This window comes from Ambystoma mexicanum, chromosome 9 (assembly GCF_040938575.1).
Source record: "Ambystoma mexicanum isolate Mex_15411 chromosome 9, UKY_AmexF1_1, whole genome shotgun sequence".
NCBI classification, from domain to species: domain Eukaryota; kingdom Metazoa; phylum Chordata; class Amphibia; order Caudata; family Ambystomatidae; genus Ambystoma; species Ambystoma mexicanum.
Genome location: NC_090931.1, coordinates 1,300,173,239 through 1,300,191,195, shown reverse-complemented (window position 1 = coordinate 1,300,191,195; position 17,957 = coordinate 1,300,173,239). Strand labels below are relative to the sequence as shown.

At 45.8% G+C, this 17,957-nt stretch overlaps 1 protein-coding gene across 1 annotated transcript in view; it reads left to right on the top strand.

Annotated features, from left to right (window-relative positions):
- The first annotated feature begins 411 nt into the window (after positions 1-411).
- The window catches only part of UMPS (uridine monophosphate synthetase), a 186,851-nt gene continuing 169,305 nt past the window's right edge, over positions 412-17,957 (top strand). Inside the window, exons 1-3 of the mRNA XM_069616659.1 lie at positions 412-607; positions 14,552-14,705; positions 16,308-16,973. Of these exons, the coding sequence (XP_069472760.1) occupies positions 473-607; positions 14,552-14,705; positions 16,308-16,973 (955 nt within the window). The 5' untranslated portion in view covers positions 412-472. The remainder of the gene's footprint in view (positions 608-14,551; positions 14,706-16,307; positions 16,974-17,957) is intronic.

Sequence of the window (17,957 nt, the reverse complement as noted above, 5' to 3'; positions counted from 1 at the left end):
AAAGCATATTTGAGGTTTTGTCTTTTGAGACGGACACTTTTAAGTCAGGCACAATGTTGTGACCAAAGCACGCCGCCAGAGGGGGCGTCTGCGGCCACGTGCCCGCCAGTTGCCCACAGACTCCTGCTGTAACCCAGTAACGTTTCTCAGCCGCAAGGAGCACGGCGACGGAGAGACCGGGGAATCTGCCCCACAGGCCACGGCCACCTTAAGACCCCCCACTCCCAATAGAGCCATGGACGTCTAGTGAATAAAGATATTTAGAATTCTGTGAGCAGCCCTTAGAAAGAAAAGTTTTAATCTCACGAGCTGCTCGCCAGATGTTTAAATCCCCCGCGACTGTGACGTCACGGGGCTGCGACTGGCTGGAGGCGCGCTGCTGTGATTGGTCTGCTCACGCAGCCTCCTCCTCTCGCGCGTGTCGCTTCAAGCCTGCATCCTTCTCGCTGCAGGACCCGGGGTGCGTGCAAACATGGAGGCGCTGGCTCTGCGGCTCTTTGAGATCGAGGCTGTCAAGTTCGGCAGCTTCCAGCTGAAAAGCGGACTCCTCACGCCTGCGTATTTTGATCTTCGGGGCATAGTATCTCACCCGGAACTCATGAACCAGGTGCGGGGAAGGTCATTGGGCTCACACGTAACGGATAGGGTCTGGAATGGGCTTGCAGCCGGATGCATGCGTTTACGAACCGTTCCATCTCCAAAACCCGAGTGCGGCATCAGGCGACGGGAAGACCGACTTTTTAAATAACAGGGCGGAGGAAGCTATGGGTTGCAGAGATACTTTTTGTTTTTAATTTATTTTAAAATGTTGTAAAATATGCATCTATATAACATGTGCTTGTAGGATAATCTGTGTATAGCGCTGGTGCATACTGTGATATCCTATTAAATCGGCATTAAGCCTGTAAGGCAAAGAACAAGCCAGCCATGTCTTTGTCAAACACAACTATATAAAGCAACTGGTAAACATCATTCGGGACTTACTAGAGTCGTAAATGTATGAACGATTTAACAAGCCTGGGAGAGAGACCGAATGATACGGAAACTGGAAAATGTATTTGGGGTTGTTAAACTAGACGGGTTTGAGGTGGCCGTGGTGGAGAATGGGCAGGGGTTGGTCGTTGCTATAATTAAAGTGGGGCATGTGGGCAGGTATGTGTGTTTTTGTGTATAAACGTTGAAACTTGGGAGGTGTTGGATCAGAGACTAGACTGGACTCTATGGAAAGATACAGGATCGTGAGAAATGGAGTTTGGCCAAGCTGTTGAAGACCCTTATTGCGAGTTGGCGGTGCAGTAAAAAAGCAGCAGTATTTCAGTTAACTGCCACTTTTTTGGATGCAACAGTATTATTGATTTTGCCACACCACCGAGTTACAGCTCCCAACCTTTTATGTCACCAATGCAGGTGAAAAATCCTGATTTTTCTTTTTGGCGGGTGAGAGCCCATAGAAGTAAATGGGCGTATGAGGGATTCAGTTGCTTGGAAGGCGGGTAACGCACGCCAAAAGCCTCGAGTTGAGTGCTATGCCGAGTTCCACTTGAAGTGGAAGGTCTACCACCGTCATCAAGGTGGATAAAAATCCTACACTTCGAGGGCAAAAATGTGTGTAATTAATTAATGCGGCAGAACCAACAAAATCCCAGTACACTCTAAAAATGGGGATTAACACAGCCCTTCCACCACTCTTAATCCTGTAGTAAGCCCAAGGAACTGAGTGGCGGTAATGATAGTCTATTTTGGCATTAATTAGACACATTTACAGCCAATCAGGTAATGAGGCCGAAAGTGATTGATGGGTCCCTTTTTTTTTTTTCTTTTTTTTTTTTATCCCTACACAGGCTTAGTGGTGCCACCAAACTGGATTACCACACAAAAACCTGAACTTTCCTTTGAGTTTATGGGTGGAGAAAACTGAATTCATTTTGTTACTATTTCTATTGGTAATTTATATGCTAAAACGTCAGACCCCTCCAGCTTCTGAGCTCACACTGGGGATTGAAACCATGTGTTGCAGAGCATTTTCTTGTCCCCCATGGTGGTGTTACCCCTGATCTATCCCCCACCCCACAGCAACCTTTTTATAATCGACTGGTAATAAAATCATGCAAGGGACAGTCTACGATTTTCATTGAAACATAAGTTAAAACTAACCAAAGTAATGCGTTCCTAGATGGAATTATCAACTGCCTCTGCATGTTAATGCAGACCAAAAACCCACATGCTACTAAATGGATCCAGTAAAAACATTAACTACTGGGCTGAGATTTCTACCAACGTAAAATGAGGACGAGCTTTTCCAATATAGGTTCACCCAAGGCTATATAACAGTCTGCTTCCTCGTTTATAAACCGTGCCATGCATCCTTAACCAGTCTACAATGCACCCTTCTTTAGAGAAGACAAACTCAACTTTGCCAAATAAGTGGCCGTGCCTGAGGCATCCTCATTCACGTTGCGTATTCTGTTTTGTGCCAAATAAGAGCCAGATATGTTATTTTAACCCATATTCCACCCGGTTTCCTAACAGAAGTGCTCTAGGAGGTACTAGCAGAACTGCTACATGTTGACCACTACTTAATCCATGACATCCACTAAAGGCAATGTTGCCACTAAGCCAATGATCTGGTTAGACAGAACCCCAATGCTGCTTTTGAAAATGTCTGGGGATTGCTATTGGTTCTTATATGTAGACGTTATTGTCTTCATATAAGAAGCAGCAGTGAAGCCCCCTGGTGTAAGCACTGTCCAAGCCCCATAATTGAATGTGTGCACCAGTGACATACTGCTGAACTATTTGTATTCCTAGAGCAGTAGAAATAACAGGACTCGCAAAATCTACTAGCTCACTTGCATTGGCGAGATTTTATGAAGGGTGAGGGCCATTTGCACAAATGGCAAATAAGTTTCACTGTGCTAGGCTGGCAGCATTGCTCCAAATATGAAGTGTGCTTATAGTGACATTCACCATTTTACTCAAAGTACTGTTAAATATTTTGTCACCCCTCACCATGGTGCAGGTGCATTTCTCCAAGGTGTAGGGTATGTAAACTAAGGAACTCGCCCTTCAGGTCAAGTGGGACTTATAAGAATTTGCAAGGCATGAATACGATTTTGTTTTTTTTGCTGTAACCATCCCAGTTAACCATGTGGCCAGATATACCCATATACTGTGAGGATGGAGGCACTGAATCGATCCTTGCAGAATGTGGGGAACCGGAATGACGCTCACAAGCGCGTTTGTGCACCAAAGCATGGACCACTTTCTATGACTGCATATGCTGCGTAGAGGTAGGGAGAGATCCGGGCTCCTGTGGAACAAGAGGTAAGAAGACTGGGGTATGGGGGTGGAGATTTGGCAGGTTAGATTTTGGTGGGTAGGTCGGTTTGCGTCAGTGGACCAGACTTGGAGCAGAGTTCAAACTTTATTATGCCAAGCCCCCCTTGAGGTAAACGTTTTGAAGTCTGGCCATTGAGTTCCCTGTATGAGGGGCAAACAAGGCTTTTAAGAGACCACCTACCCATGGTCACAGACGCAGCTCTTAGCAGGGATTATGCCAAGTAACTGCTTGCACTCACCTCTCGAGTCTACAAATGAGAGAATTGAGAAGTTTGGTTATGTGGTGGGTGGGTTGAATCAGATGCTTGTCTGTTAATCCCTTCTGTATCACACTTCTTCCCCACAGTCTATCCCAATTTTAACTATCTGCTGTGTTTCTCTCTTCCTTCTTTACTTCGCATGTTCTGCCTCACATCTTCCTCTGGGCTTGACTACCATTCTCTTTTTCTCTTACCTTCCAACTTGCAATATATTTTTCCTTCTCATCCCCTTAAATTCAGTCTCTTATCACTCTCCGTACAGACTTCCCACTCTCGATTCGTACAGACTTCCCACTCTCCATTATGCCCCCTATTGACCCCTCACATTGTCTCTTCCTCCATTTCTGTCTCTTATTTATCTAGCCTGCACCCATTTGGTCTCTTGGCTCTCTAAACTTCTCATTCTGTCAGCTCTTTATGGTTCTTGATTTGTGTCTTCTCCTTTTCTCCCTCTGGCTGTTTCTCCTCCGGAACCAGTCGTCTCTCTTTTTCCCATCTGTTCTTTCTTTTAGTTTCTCTCCCATTCTGCCTGTCTTGTCCCTTACTGTGCCGACTTTGTTTCTTTCCATATTGTCTCATCTTTCAGTCTTCTGCCCTCTTATCTTTTTTATTAATGTGTTTAGGTCCAAAGAACTTGACACATAAAAGTAAAATGCAATCAATGTAACATAATAAAAAGCAGAAAATAATGAAATAGTTACACAAGAATTCGGAAATGTGTAATTCATATCAGCATCACAGGATACACAAATCATTTCATACACTAGACTTCAATTTGCCACCAATCACTATATATATATATATATATATTTATATATATATATATATACACACCAGCTGAATTTTCGGTTTTAATCTTTTGAAACGCCATACTTTGGACTTTTAATGTTTTAATATGATTTGAAGAGCACCAATAAATATATTTTGCCAAGTACATGGACTCTGTTTCACTGGTGAAACTCATTCTTCAGAGAGTGCAACTCGACTTACTGGTGCGTCTGCAGCAGCTCTTGGACACATATCATATATCAATCACAATATACCATATAAAACCAATAAAAGTTGTACATTCTCAGAAATGAGGCAATAAAGCCAAAACGCGTTGTCCTGTATAGAGGATTGATCATACACGAACCCTGTCAAACCATGCATGTAAAGATTTGCTAATATCTTTGCTAAGAGCTTCGTTTCACTATTTATAAGTGAGAATCGGTCTTTACGCACAGCATAGTTCTGGAGGTTTATGGGCTTTTGGGATCACAATTATAGTAGCTTTCCTAAGGTCTGCTGGTAGGTGACCTTGCTCCTTGGCATGTCGATATATATTTAGTAAGTGTGGAGCTAGTTCACTCAGACCTATTTCCTTCCAAGTCTCAACCTGAAAGCCATTAGGGCCCAGGGTTTTGCCAGATTGAAGCTGCGTCATTGCCACGATCAGTTTCTCTTCCGTGATTTCATTATCTAAAAGGTTTTCTTTTTGTTCGGTGCTCAGGGATGAGAGGGTGATCCTGTCTAAAATGGAGGTATCAATGGGGGCCTTGGGTGGCTCGTATAGCTTTGAATAGTAAGCCGCAAAGCCATATCTCTGTCTGACCAGAGCGGGTCTGCGCCAGTCGGTCTAATCATTTTGACCTGTCTGTGTCCTTCATCTCTGCATTCCAGCAATGCCAGCATTTTCCCCGCCTTATCACCAGTTTCATATATTCTAGCTTTCATTACTCTGAGCTTGGTTGGCGTTGTCTAGTGCTCTGCAGGCGTTTTTTTGCGCAACCACAAGCTCTCTGTGTGTTTCAGGTCGGTCAAGGGCTAGGTGGGTTTCCTCCGCTTGTGTGACTTCCCTTTCTGCTTCCACCATTGACTGCTTATTTCTTTTTTTCCGCTGCAGTCCAGGAGAGAATTTCTCCTCGGAGCACCGGCTTATACGCTTCCCATAGCACCCCAGGACTTTCCACTGATCCCACGTTTAGCTCAAAGTATGACTTGGGGGCAGATTGTGTATGTTCTATTAGTTTTGGGAATCCCAGATAACTGTTGAGGCGCCATGACCTGGGAGGGAGTGGTCTCTGTCGCCAACCCCAGTAATAGGGGGAGTGGTCTGATATACCCCTCGGAAGGAGTTTTGCCGCGATCGCCTTGTGAAGGGCCGTCGCTGGAAGAAATAAATAGTCTAGTCTTGACATCAAGGCGCGCGCCCCAGAGTGGAATGAATATTGTCTTATAGCAGGGTGCAGATCTCGCCATACGTCCCTCAGCCCTAAAGCATCGGTAAAGGTGGCGGGTTTGGTTTGGGTTCTAGGGATCCTCACCCTTAAATGCGTGCATTCCAGTTCCACGTTCATTAAAATCGCCCCCCAGGACTAACATGTCTTATGTATCGTTGGCAATCATTGGGGGAATGTCTTTTACTAGTGTCGTTAACGGTGCATGGGGCGAATATACCGCCAATAGGGTGATTGTTTGGTCCAATAGCGTCCCTGTGACATATGTGAACCTGGCTCCTGTATCTTGTATCACTTTCGAGAGGGCAAAGGGAAGTCTTTTGTGCACCAATATGAGTACACCCCTGGAGCCCATGGTAAAACCAGCATGTATTACAGCGCAGTATTTAGTGCGTTTTAAACAGGTTGCAGGTTGTGCCTGCTAAATGGGTTTCAGTGAGAAATACTATGGTGAATGCTTATTTAGGATTTGTGTGACTAAACGTCTCTTGAGCGCGTTACCCAGCCCGTTGACGCTCCTGGTGAGTAGAGTACGGTCCTTGCCGTCAGTTGAGCTTAGACTATGAGGAGTGAATGCGAGGGTGTGGTTTGCCATGATGCGTGGGTGTTCATTTAATCACAGTGCTTTGCTGTATTAAAAGGATGCTTGTGAGACAATACATGAATCCGTGACCTACCAAACAAGTCCCCTACCCCGTGCCAACCTACACATAACCTCTGTAACCAAAAGACAGAACAAACATTCCCTCCCTCGCTTCCCCCACCGCATACTCTGCACCAACCTGAAGTATCTGTCGCCCGAACATTAGTCAAGAAATAACTATAACCTGTTCCTGACTTCAAACAATACCCCAAACTCGTTGCCTGTAGGAAGGCCCTTCCAGACAGAAGGGGGAGGGGGAGCTTTCCTACCCCCGGGCTCCACAGCCCACACCGCCTTTCTGAAACTTCCGTGAATAGTTGGCTTTGTGTGTCAAGGGAGTTGATCTGGGATTCGGTGTGTCTTCGCACTACGGTCGTCCGTTTTACCCCACAGCAGTGCTCATCTCGTTTTGCTGCTAGTTCCGGGATTGCCTGCTCCTGAGCCTCTGGGTGTCTTCCAGGGGGCGCACGGTCCGGCCTGGGCCTTCCTCCTTGCTGTGTCGGTTGCGCAGTCCAGTCACCCTCGATATGTGTCTCTGCCCATTTCCAGGCTTCCTGTGGGTCGCTGAAATGCACTGTGGTCCCTTTGTGGTAGATTTTGAGCTGCGCTGGAAACAGTCCACATTTCACGTTCATGAAGGCTAACTGTCTTTCGAGTGGTTCGAAGGATTGCCTTGCTTGCTGCACCTCACGGGTGTAATCGGGGAAAAACGCTATTCGGAACCCATTATGGGTAATCGTACCTTTCGTGTGAGCCGTCTGCAAGAGTGCATCCCTGTCACGATAATTAAGCAGTTTGGTGATTACTGTCCTTGGTGGTGCACCTGGTGTTGGTCTACTGGAGGGCATCCTGTGCGCTCCTTCCACTGAAAAGAATTTGGAGACGGAGTGAGGTGCAAAAATGTCCACTAGCCATTGTTCCAGGAACAGTTCCATGCTGGGCCCTTCCTCCCCCTCCGGAAGTCCGTGAATGCGCACATTGTTACGGCACGATCTGCCCTCCCCTTCGTCCACTCAGGTCTCTAGAGTTTTCAGGCGATTCAAGGCTTGAGATAGCTTCTGGTTGATGCCTCTGATGTTGTTTTCTACTCCTGAGATGCGTTGCTCCGCCTCTCCCATGCGGGAGGTGAGTTTCTGTAGATCAGGCGAAGGAAGGAGACGTCTGCCGCAATGCTGTCCATCGTCATTTCCATAGAAGAACGGGAACTGGCTATAGCATATCTCATCCCGTAATGAGAGGGCTTCCTCGCTACTGGAAGAGGACGGTCGTGGTATGTGGCTCTTCGGTCCCGAGTATTAGCAATCGCGTATTGATCCATGCTGCTTTGTGACGACGTTTTCCGCTGTTTGTCTTTGCCCATTTTGCTCGGTTGGAGGCCGAACTGCCCGATTCACTATCTCCGGGGTGTTAGTGATTGCGGCGTATGTGCTATGCTATTCTGGTGCCTTCAGTGTGTAGCCAATGCCTCTTGCGCCTTTGCTGGAAGTTATCCGTGCTGAGTAGTATCAGTACTTTAAGGGTTCCCCAAGCTCCCATGCGGCACACGGAAGCTGATGGCGACTGTCTATACACCCAGGGGTAATATCCGAGATCTGATTGGCAGCCTTCGAGGGCCCTAGGGGGGGGGTGTGTTACTTCCGCAGGTCAACCAGAGGCACAGTGGCTACCTTATCGTAGAATCCATGCTGCCTCATTCCCATGTCCATTAGACAGTGACCCCAATGTGTCCAGTGTTGGGATGTTTATCACACTGTCATGTGTTCTTACCCAGGAGATGCTAGGGTATTTCCAGCACACACGTTTCGTCAGTAGGGCACAGCAATTAATAGATGTCTTTTAAGACATTTGACCGGGTCGCCGGCTGCGCTGTCTACTGATGCTCTCTGCTACTCGCACCTTGTCTTGGGGCTCCCAGGCAAGCAATGTGTGGCCAGTGACACTCCAGTGTTTCGTTTCGCTCCCCAAGTGTGTTATTGAAGTGTTAGGGTCTGCCCCTTAAGCTCTCGTGCCGCCGTTCTCTACCTGGGCGGTCATTAAGCTACATTAGCGTCGTCCCCCAGCGCCCACAAGGAAGCCCACAGTAACCCAGCACGCACTGACACCGTCGGAGTATCCAGGGCACGACGGTACCTCTGCAGTGTGTCCCATTTCGCAGGGTGTGTTGAGGTCCCTCTTGCTTGTGGCAGCGCAGCGTGTGTTGCCAGCTCTCGCCACTGGTCGCTCTCACAGCATCAGCGGCTCCCTGCGGGCTCTGCCCCAGCGCTACTGGGCCAAACACTTTATCTTGGTGGCGTATTGTGGTGCGCCTGTACCTGCTCTCTGTCGACATAGCAGGTCTGTTGCCGCCTGATAGACGTGCGGATCCAGAGGGACTCCTCCGCTCTTCGATGCGTTACATGTGCCGTCGGGGCGTTTGGAGCCGGTCGCTGTTCTTGCCTCTCCTCCCAGGTGTGGGAAGCGCAGGATCACAGCCTATGTAACCGCGGTGCTCCTTTTCTGGCGCCCTTGGGACTGTGTTCTTGGCGTTCACTCACTCCTTCCCCGCGTCTCCTCACAAGTAGGGGCCTGGGCAGGTACCCCGTTTCGTCGACCTGCAGAGCCAGCCCTGTCGTTTGAATCACGGCAGACACGGGTGCCCTTGGCTGGGTCAATCCAGTAACACGGGTGCATGGGGCGCCCTCTCCACAGTCAGGCGGACGATCCAGCAGGTAGTGTCGGCTATCTTGGGGAAGCGGTTCACGCCAGGGCGGCGCACTGTTCTCTTACAACAGTAGGTGCCAGAGCACTTCCTCTCGTTTTTCCCTCGTTCGTGGTGGTCGTCCATTCTCCCACCCTTGGGCAGCTGTACTTATGTCCGTTATTGTGCACGGAATCAGGATTTGGAGCAGGATATCTGCTGCGTTTGCCGGAGCTCTGATGGGTGCACGTCTACTCGACTTGCATCCTAACCACGCCCCCTCCAAAGTTGTCAACATTATTGATCTTCTTTTTTTTTATTCGACATTTTCACTGATTAATTCCCTTGCTGAGATCAGGATCACTAAATTGTCCTATAAATTAGAAAATGTTCTGCTATTATTGCTTTTGACATTTCTAGCCCACTGCAGTACAGCACAGTATTTCTTTTCTTTCTCTCGTGAGAGCCACCTGTTGACTAAGGTACTACTGCTCTGGCTCCCCATCATTAGCTGGTCTTGCACTACCCAGAATGTGCTAGTTACAGGAGTGGATCTCTACTTTACTTCATTATGGCTATGCTCTCTGGAATCTACTATTATTACATCACCACCTTGAACCTGACCAGGGGAAGTACAGTTTTGGGGCTCAAAGTTCCCTTGTTCCTCACTGTATAAGTTACTTGGTTTTTCTTCTGCTCCCCTTGACCTCTTTCTACTTTGTTTTCAAGCATGGGCTCGGAAGTGTCCACAAGATAGCATTTAGTCGTATACAAACAACCCTATATACCTGGTATGTTGTTGCTACTCATTTATAGGCACAGGTCTGTGCATTAACCTTCAGGTCTTCCGGCATATGCCCAAAATATGTCAGAGCGGAGTGGAAAACGACAGTGGAAGTATGCCTGCTCCAAGGTTATTCAAGTAATGGCACTGTGGGAATTGATCTGGTGTAAAACCTCAATAATCTAACGTAATATTAATGTTGTGTGCTGGTACAATTTGTCATTGTGGACATGCAAATTGCAGTGTTTTCCTTTTCCCCCTGTCTGCAATGATCGACATGTACAGTGGCGGCTGTGGGTTGTATGTGATTTTTAACAGTGGGAAAACACTGATATCCATAATTAACTGAATTTAAATCTTTCAATAAAATAACGAGAGCTCTTTTACCTTCAATATCAGTTTCTGGTCTTGAGTGCCATTTAGTGGTTCTTTTGCGAATTGGAATACATTTGCCTACGTTTTATGGCTGTATTTTCCTTACTGAACTTACGTTCTACCTACACTAGACTATGAGTACCTCTTTACGGAGGATACCACCAAACCACTTTGCCTCTTCTACCTCTTAAGCCCCCCCACCCAGCCATTGCCTTTTGCATTTTTTTTAACTAACATATCCCCTTCTTGCACCCTCAAAAATTCCAACATGCAGTTTGACTTTATATCCCGCAATTCGACATTTAGACATAATTGAATTTTTTTTAACCCTTTGTCTGCCGAAATCGATATTTTTTGTACTTTTTATTTATTATAGTGAAGTTTTTTTTTTTTTTTAATCACTGGCCACATCTGCTGTACAAGGGTAAAAGCTTTGCTGCTATTGTTTGACTGATCATGGACACCATCTAGGTGAGTGCAATCTATGCTTTTACAGTACCTAAATCATCAGTAGAGTTGTTAGAGGGTGTCTTTAATTTCCATGTTAGTGAATTCTTTCCACAGCCCTCTGGTAAGGGATGTGAAGCCATGCGCCCTAAAGTCAAGACAAGGTTTCCAACCAAAATATAGACCATACCCCATGGAGCAGTCAGCCTTCCCTCAAAGGAGGGAGGAAGGCTAGTTGTGAAGTGGAGTTAATCCACACAGTTATCCCCAAAGAATACACTGCACTAAATCACATAGCATTCTTATTAGGTCGGGGCTCGTAAAATCTACTAGCCTTGGCAAGTAGTTTTTATGAAGGGCGAGTACCATTTGCATGATACTTGACCTTTCTGGCGAGTATGGGGATGTTAGAATCTTATTTTTCATTTACTGCAAACACACTTTGTTTGCAGTAAATGGCAAATACACGTTTCACTTTGCATGCTTGACAGTATTGCACCAAATATGAAATGTGTTTATGGCAACATGACCCATTTCACAAAAAGTATTGGTAAATATTTTGTCACCTTGGAAAAAGTGCATTTCTCTTAGGTCGAGTATGTAAACCAAGGAACTCGCCCTGCAGGTCTAGTGGGTGTTTTAAGAATTTGCAAGACCTGTAGGTAAAATGAGTACTTTGGGTTCAAAAAAACACATGTCGATATACAAACGGTAGTGGTCTGTTAAGGCCTAGCACACTCCTAAACTTCCAATGCGTTGTCCTCAACCTGGTTTTAGACTCAGAACAAGGCTAAGGGATGGGAAGAAAAGTAACGCTAAACAATGCAACCTTTGTGCATGCAGTCCTGATCACTGTCTAATATGCCCTAACATTAATTGATCAAATGCACACCATAACGCACCTAAACATGCTACTACCTTGTGGCCCAAGGCCACCAAAAGTCAGGATACAGTTGGACCAATAGTACCAAACCTACAAGGTCACAATTCACTCTAGCTATATAAAAATACAAAAGTAACCACACGTGTAACATGGTAGTAAGACGTTTCAGTAGACAGGAGTGGTACGTGGTAAAATTCTAGTTTTTGGCTCAAAACTCCCTGGACGCAAGGGGACCCAGGAACCCTGTCCTAGGGCATGGAAGAACCTTCAAAGTCCTGATTAAAGCATTACAGGAAAGTTCAAAATGCTTCCTGTAGGAATCTATTGGGCAAAGTCTGCAGGCACAGTCATGGTTAGGGAGAACATTTAGATACGTCTCTGTTCACAACCACAGGTGTAAATAAGACTGCATCCTACCCCAGTAATGATCCTCAAGAAGAGTTCCAGTTTCGAGACCCTGCTGCTCCTTAGCAAATGAAGGGGCATCAGGATATAGGCCAATGCAAGTAAATGGCAAAATAACACCCAAGAGTAAGTATCTTGAATAACTCGGGTTCCGGAGGTAAGTACAATGGTGGATCTTGAAAAGTTGGCTCAGTAACTGCAAAGCAAGTTGGTGAATACAAGATCTTCTCTTGCAGGATCTGGTTGCCCAGTAAATTGAACCGCAGACCAACGATGACTCGCACAACCAAAAAGACTAATCGGCGTTCACATGAGTGGGACCCACAAAGCAGGGTTTTGGGGGTGGGTTGATAGACTCCAGGGAGATGGAGGAACCCGACCAAGCAGATTCCAATGGCCGAAGAGAAAATATGGGCAAAAGCTTTGCATCAACCCAAGACACCCAGATGAACAGCCTAGATGGGGTAGTGTTGTCCCACGGCCCTTCAGACTTCCTATCCCAAGGTACTGACCCAGATGGTAATCTGGGAAGACGAGTAAAACGGCCCAGAAACTGTCCCAGCACTGGGATTCAAGCCCATCCTCTGTGGAGCCCCAGGGGATGGACTAGGACAGCCAGAAAGGATGTCCAGCCGCCAAAAACAATAACCAGGACACATGACCCAGTGAATATGGTCAGACCTGGTCTTAAAATTACATTGGCAGCTTTGAGGCCAAATTCTTCAGGAGGTAAGTAAGCCTGCCTGTTTGAAGTGCAGTTAGGGGAACCCTCCAGATTAAGGAAATGCTTGCTAGAATCAATGTGACAGCTAGGGCAGGGGACAACGTTTCAATTTATCAGAAATGACCAGCCGTAAAAAATATTGTCACCTGAATTATACACACACACAGCACACCACTTCTTACTTGCCAAGAGTGAAGTATAACTAGCCACTACCCGTAGTAGAGTGCAAATTAAGATACCTGATCTGTGATGTATAGGTAGTCCACTGCATGTGATCTTCTCCATTGCTACACTTCAAGCAAAACGGCGTTGGCTGCTTTAACCCTCTACCACCTACCTGTTTATTTTGCAGTGTATGTGACTTCTCTATAATCTGAGCACCCATATTCTTAATTTGCTAGAGCAAAGCCAAGACATAGCTAGCCCTGTGATAAATACAGCGGTTTTTAGTTCTATGTGGTTTCTTCCCCAATAATCAGAAAATGGAACATTTCGTTGTGCCCATTTGACTTTTTTTTTTGCTTTTGTTTTGTTTGTTGCTTTTAGCGTGGTGTTCTCCACTGCCCTTTTTATTATATTATTGCTTATTTACCACCACCTTTTGAAGATTTGACACAGCTTTCAGTTAAAGTATCACTCTTATGCAGATGATACACAGATCTTTGTCACGGTTTCTGGCCCTTTGGACACATTTCCGCCCTTGGTTGAAGGGTTAGCCAAGGTTCATGAGTGGCTGACTCTCAATGGTTTACAGCTTAACCCGAGCAAAATGGAGGTCTTCTTGCTGGGTCCGAGCTAGATAACTCACTGTATCCCTCCCCCTCCCCTCTTTGGGCTCCCTACTTCGTATGCATCAACAGTGAGACATTTGAGGATTATATGGAATCGGGACTTATCTTTTTCTTCACCGGGCAGCAAAGTCTCTAGAGCTGCCTTCTATCACCTTTGGCTATTGAAAAGAGCTCTGCCTTTCATTCCCAAAGACTATTGGCCACTGGTTACCGGTACCCTAATCAACTTCAACATTAATTATGGTAACGCTTTATACGCTGGTCTCTCGAACTATCAAATCTCCGGCCTCCAACAAATTCAAAATGCAACATTGAGTCTCCTTTTTCAACTTCCTAAAGTTACGCCCATTACATCTTTTCGGCGAGAACTTCATTGGCTTCCCGGTCCAGCAGCGGATAGTTTAAAATTCTCTGCTGGGTCTTAAGTGCAAGCTGGGCCAGGCTCAGTCTTCATTTAGTGCGTTGCTTAATTGATTATCTACCAGTAAGATGTCTGAGGTCAATGCACAGTAACCTCCTGTTAATCCTCCACACATGCTGCTGGTCCAGGGGCGATAGACGTTTTGCAGTAACTGGTCCCATAGGGTGGAGCACGCGTCCCATGGAGGTCCGCAACGCTGACTTGCTATCACTTTTAGGAAAAAAACCTAAATTCTTTCTCTTGTGTTTGATTCATGATGTTTAGTCTGGCTTCTGTATTTTAACAGCTGCATCAAGATACAGGGCCTCCTGCCCGGTCCCTCCGGCATTGGCGCATGATAAATATACAAATACCTTGGCATTGTTGGTGCTGACACCACTGAATGCGCTCAGTAGGTGTGTAATAAGTTAAGCTAGTATTGTATCTGATTAGTTAGAGGACTTTGCTCTTCTGTGCTGTTTATTGCACACTCCGGTGTGCTTTGCTTTTCCTTGTGCAAAGTGTTTATATGTTTAGTTTTCTTACCTTTTTGGGACTGACTGACAGCTGTTTTTTTTTTCATTTGCATGTTTTTGTTGTCAAGGTCGCAGAACTTTTGTACCAAACTGCTAAAGATGCTGGGATCAAGTACAACTCGGTGTGTGGCGTCCCATATACTGCTTTACCACTGGCAACCGTCATCTGCTCCTCCAATCAAATACCAATGCTGATAAGGAGAAAGGAGGCAAAGGATTACGGTAAGCCTCAAGGGTAACTGAGAACCTATATACAAGATTTTGTTGGATTGTGTATTTAATGTATATTGGCGTTGCTGTAGAAAAGATGTCTGGTATACTTCGAAAATATTGACTGATCTACTTTTGATGTTTATTGTGCTCGGGAGAACAATATGCTGAATGCTCGCCCTGAGACATGCCTGCATATTTGGGCAAGAATCATCCCAGAACAAGTCTTGTTGTAGCCAATTGCGCTGCTGTTGTGGTGAATAGACTAGTGCATTTTTGGCAGTCGAATTGATGTTTTTTTTTGTGGTAGTTTGTATTTGATTGTATATAAAGTGCTCTTTGAGAGCGAGGGAGACACTGACACTTTGGGTGATGCAATTGAGCTTAAACCTAAATACCTTCCTTCTCGAGCTCTTCGCTCATCTACCTCAAACTCCCTCAGGGTCAGTCGCTTCTCCAAGCAACGAGTTGGTGGTAGATCCCTTTCCTCGGCTGGGGCCTCCCTCTGGAACAGCCTCCCTGAAACTTGAGGAGAATCATCTTCGGTTCCGGAAGCACCTCAAAACCTTTCTCTTTGCTTCTGCTTTCTCTCCATCTCTCCCTGGCTGACCACCTGGCTGACGCCGAAACTGCACTGGTTACCTGACCACCCTCTGATCTCGGGCCCAGGTCCCCTCCCCCACAGTCGCACTCCTGCACTGCCTTCCTGGCCACCCCTGCACTTGGGGGACTGTTTCTGTATCCCTACAGTCCCACTACCAGCACTTGACACCTGTTGTCTGCCTTTACCCTTGCACTTGCTGGCCTTATTACTGTTATTTATTTATATCCCATGCACTGCACTATCCTCTCCCCCACTTATCCTTCCCCATCCCATGCACTTGCGCAATCTGAATGACACTTGGCCTAGTAGGATCGCTGTTTGTCTTCCCTCTGTTCCCCCTCCCATGCCACGTCGCTTTGAAACACTAGTGTATAGGCACGTTATAAATGCCATATCATATCATATGCTCTTCTGAGTAGTATTCTAAGATGGATGCAATGGCTCTTTGAGGGAAACTGACGTCTCTAGCCAGGCCACAAAATATAATTCATGCGTGCTCAAACATGCCTCTCCTTCGCACACTTACTTTCTGTAACCCCTTCCAAAGCTGGTTGGGTATGTTTGATGGGCAATGTGCAGTAGTGCAGTAGTGCAGTTTGATGGGAAATGTGCAGTAGTGCAGTTTGATGGGCAATGTGCAGTAGTGCAGTTTGATGGGCAATGTGCAGTAGTGCAGTTGCTTGCTTATGGCCCGCTTTTTTCTTTTCTGTTTTTCTTCTTTCCTTCCTCTTAGCTGGGAAATACATGGTGAAATGATTTGTTTAAATACTGTTTGTCCCCATAAGTTTGACCTCCCCAAGCGCTTTGTAACTGTAACCTGTATTTTGAGTTGGATCTTTTTTCGCTTACTGCTGTTTTTGCCATCACGTCTGCTCCACATAAAACGGTCAACCTGACCGATGAAAAGCCTCAGCGTCTTAATTTTATTTTCTAATGCCTTACAATAAAAAGGTGCTCTAATTGCTAGTTCTATACAATGTTCGATTGTAGACCTTTTTTCTTTCCTACAGGGACAAAGCGGCTTATTGAAGGCAATATCAAGATTGGAGAAACGTGTTTGATCATTGAGGATGTTGTGACCAGTGGCAGCAGCATAATGGAAACGGCAGCAGTGCTCCAAAAGGAGGGATTAAAGGTGTCCGATGCCATTGTTCTCATCGACCGAGAGCAGGGAGGAAAGTCCAATTTGGCAGCCTGTGGCATCCGCCTACATCCAGTTTGTACATTAACAAAGGTGCTCGAGTTCCTCCACCAGAAGGAAAAGGTTGATGCAGACATGGTGATCAAAGTCAAGAAGTTTCTTGAGGACAACTATGTTGCCATCTCAGCAGAGACCGATGGCGCCCCAGTGAAGATATGTAAAGAGTTGAGTTTCAGCTCCCGGGCTCTCCATCCCGGCGTGCACCCCATGGCAATGCGGCTCTTCAAATTGATGGAAAAGAAACGGAGCAACTTGTGCTTGTCTGCAGACGTAACTGATTCCAAAGAGCTTCTGCATCTGGCCACAATGCTGGGTCCTACCATCTGTATGTTAAAGACTCATGTTGATATTCTGAGTGATTTCACTGAGGAGACAACCCGTGCATTGAGAGCACTTGCAGATCAGCACGAGTTCCTGTTGTTTGAAGACCGGAAATTTGCTGATATAGGAAATACTGTGAAACATCAATATGAAGGCAAGTGCAATGTGTTTGGCATCCAAAATTTCTCTTCTAGAGCATGATGTGCGAGGCAGAGGTTTTTCCCCTGCATGATTGTGCAAGGCAGGGGTTTCCACTTCTGTTCTCAACAGTGCCTGTTCGTTGTATTTTTCTTTGGGAGATGTATAGAGTTGGGGGCCTTGCTTGGTGTACCTTTTGTAGAAATGAATGGTTGACTGGTACATAGCACATATTAATAGCAGCCAAAGGAGGTGGAAGGGTTTTGTGTTCATTTTTTCATTTTTCCTTTTTTCATTGAAGGCGCTTAAATTATTCTGCATCTATGCATAAGCACCTATAATGGGAACCCCAACCAAATAAAGGTGGGCTTGGGGAGGAGTGGTGTATGCTTTCTCATCTACCCGCAATGTTTTTTTACATTTTTTTTATAATTGGTTAAAATCATGCAGTTTTACAGCACCCATTTGTGATGAATTGGTTAAAAAAAGCATATTTGCAATACAATTTGTAAGGTAATGCACACAGAAAATCCAATAGCTGTCTCACCGACCATGCACCACATTTTTCAATGCCTTTTCCCACAATATATTCAGTTTTCTTCCAGTGTAAGACATGTTTGTGCTGCTTGTGTCAGTATTTCCACATAACCCTCATGTTGGCTTTGCCCCTAAAGCCGGTAATATAGCTGTTGGGAACCCTGCCCATGCTGGCTGTGCCCACGAATACCAGCTTTTCCAGGTAAGAACACAGCGGATCTGCCCATTGTGCCTCTAATAATGATATTGTAAGTAAACCGGTTTGATCTTTCAGTCCCGGTATTGCCAAGTAAGAACACTCATGTTGCCTGTTCCTAATTCAGCGATTATCTAATTCCACTGTAAGAACGCATGTCTTTGCTGGCTGTGGCACCGGACAATCTCTGGCCCAAGTCGGAGAGACTACTCTGGAATTGGGTGCTATCCAAATTCAATCTGAGTAAATCCATTTGTAACAAATTAA